Here is a 2,634-nt window from a genome sequence, read left to right on the forward strand (position 1 = left end):
GAAATTGAAAAAAAAAAAAAAAAAAAAAAAAAAAATTTAAACATTAATTCTAATTTTAATTTAATTCATCCATTATCTAATGAAATATATAGTACCAATAATAATAATAATAATAATTTTAGTATTAAAAAAATTAATAAATATTCTAACAATTTGAAAGATTTATCTATAAAAAATACATCCCTTATTTATGATAATAATCTATATGAACCTCTTCTTCAACAAACAAATAATACATATGACAATACATTACAATCCTTAATACGTAAAATTATCTCTCCTATTAAAAATATATTTTTCTCAACACCTAATACACAACATAATTCAAAACCCAAAAATTCTGTTGTGCGTGTTGAACCAAAAACATTTTTTGCTAATGAACGAACATTATTACAATGGCTTAATACTAGTGTATTATTATCTACAATATCTATAACACTTCTCAATTTTTCTAATTCATATGGTTTTTTTTCTGGAGTTATTATGGCACCTGTCTCTATATTTTTTATCCTATATTCTTTTTATATTTATCTAAAAAGATCAGATGCGTTAGTAAATAAAGAACCAATTAATTATACTGATAAGCTAGGTCCCTTAATTTTGGTTCTCACATTAACATTTTCTTTATCAACAGTTGTTGTATTAAATATTTATGGCAGATGGAAAACAGAGATATGGTCTTAAAAGAATCTAACCTTTTTCATGACGAGCATATTATATATTAAATGTGGATAATCCCCCAAAAAAATTTTAAAAAGGAAAATTAATAAGAAAAATAGGAATAAATAAAAAAAAAAATATATATATATATATATTATTGTGTTGTTAATATTGTACCTCCAAATTTTTTTTAATTTTTTTAATTTTTTTAATTTTTTTTTTAATGTATAATAGCTATATTTTATTTTACCTTTTAATTATTGTGGTATATAATATAATGTTAAATTGTAACATTCTTATTTTAAGAAAAAATAGAAAATTTATTAATTTTATTTTTAAATAATACATTTTGTAAATGTTCTCAAACATACTATATATATATATATATATTTAATAATTATATCATAATTTTTTTTTTTTTTTTTTTTTTTTATATATATATAAATTTAGAGATTTTAAGAAAATACATACATACATACATAAATATATATATATATATAACAAATATGATATAACAACAAACTGTTCAAATGCTGATTCATTCAATGTCTAGTCTTGTTCTTTTTATCACTTTCAATTGTAGGACATAACCAATAATTATCTGGAGCTATATTATCACGTCTGTGAATATGTGTGAAGGTAGCTTGGGCTTTGCATTTGTTGTTATCTAAACAAGATCCATCCCTAGGTACTATACCCTAATATATGAGAAAATAGGAAAAAAAACATACACACATATATATATATATATATATATATATATTATTATTATAATAAATATAGTTTTATTTATTTTATTTTTGTTACCATTTTAGTGTGGACAAATGAGTCCCTTCTGTTTATCCTCTCATCCTTCTTTTTATAAGTTCCATAAGCATCAAATTCAGAAAAATTCTGAACAATAATATTGGAACACCCTGGTTTTCTCTCTACCATAATTTCTGTCCTTCCAGTAGATGAATCTGTTACAGCATACTTCGTAGAAAAATATTTATTAATTTCACTATCATCTACATGTCTCGCTAAACATCTTTTTGGGGTTAATACATAACCTTTGTCAGAAAGAAAATATTTTGAATTATTTAAGTTGTGTTCATTCATATTATTTTGTAAAATATCCTTTAAATTGTCATTACGATAATTCATATCATTTTTTACCCTTCTATTCCTTATATTTATATCATTCTTTATTTCAGATTCTAAACCAGCAAATTTTATATTCCTTTGAGAATTTTTATATTCATGAGCTACACAAACTTCATCACTCTTATTTTCTTTTTTTCCATCAGAATAATTATGTAATATTTCATAAATATTATTACCACAAGAAAATGTTGAACCGTTATAAATAGACTTCTTTCTGATATCCAAATTCCTTAAACAATCCAAACGTTCTGAACTCAACCCAGCATATTTAGAAAGTTCCATTTATTTTAAAATACAAAAAATGAATTGTTTTTTTTTTTAAATTATTTCGCACAACAAATTTAAAATTTAAAAAAATAAAAAATATGTAATACACAATGGATATTCAAGTTGTAAGCAATACGAACAGAAAAATTAAATGATATAAAAATATAAAATAAAATAATTGTCTGCGGAATATAAAAAAAAAAAAATAAATTAAAGGTATACTGTCATTTTATTTGTGCATATTTTAAAATAAAAAAAAAAAATACATATGTAGAAATATTTACAACATATATAAAAATATATATGTGTATTTAATATAAACTTATATTAAAAAACATAACATTTTTCTTATAACACAAATTTTATATATTATTCTGAAAGAAAAAAAAAAAAAAAAAAAAAAAAAAAAAAAAAAAAAAAAAAAAAAAAAAAAAAAAAAAAAAAAAATTTATATAAATATATATTAAGATAATTAAATTTTTTTCTTTTTTTTTTTATATATATAATAAATTTTTTTTTTTTTTTTTTTTTTTTTTTTTTTTTTTTTTTTTTTTTTATTTT

General features: G+C 19.6%; 2 protein-coding genes across 2 annotated transcripts in view; one reads left to right on the forward strand and one right to left on the reverse strand.

The window, feature by feature from the left end:
• PGSY75_1230200 (putative vacuolar transporter chaperone) overlaps positions 1–684 on the forward strand; it is a gene marked incomplete at both ends in the record, with an annotated part of 3,335 nt that extends 2,651 nt beyond the window's left edge. The window contains one exon of the mRNA XM_018786875.1: positions 1–684. This exon is cut by the window's left edge and continues 2,387 nt beyond it. Coding sequence (XP_018640740.1) covers positions 1–684 — 684 coding nt within the window.
• A 518-nt stretch (positions 685–1,202) lies between these two features.
• Positions 1,203–2,088, reverse strand: PGSY75_1230300 (putative subpellicular microtubule protein 2; the record flags this gene model as incomplete). Its single annotated transcript, XM_018786876.1, has 2 exons — positions 1,203–1,358; positions 1,468–2,088. 2 exons carry the CDS (start codon positions 2,086–2,088, stop codon positions 1,203–1,205), a joined length of 777 nt encoding a protein of 258 aa, XP_018640741.1.
• Between the last annotated feature and the right edge of the window lie 546 nt (positions 2,089–2,634).

This window comes from Plasmodium gaboni, chromosome 12 (assembly GCF_001602025.1).
Source record: "Plasmodium gaboni strain SY75 chromosome 12, whole genome shotgun sequence".
Lineage (NCBI taxonomy): Eukaryota > Apicomplexa > Aconoidasida > Haemosporida > Plasmodiidae > Plasmodium > Plasmodium gaboni.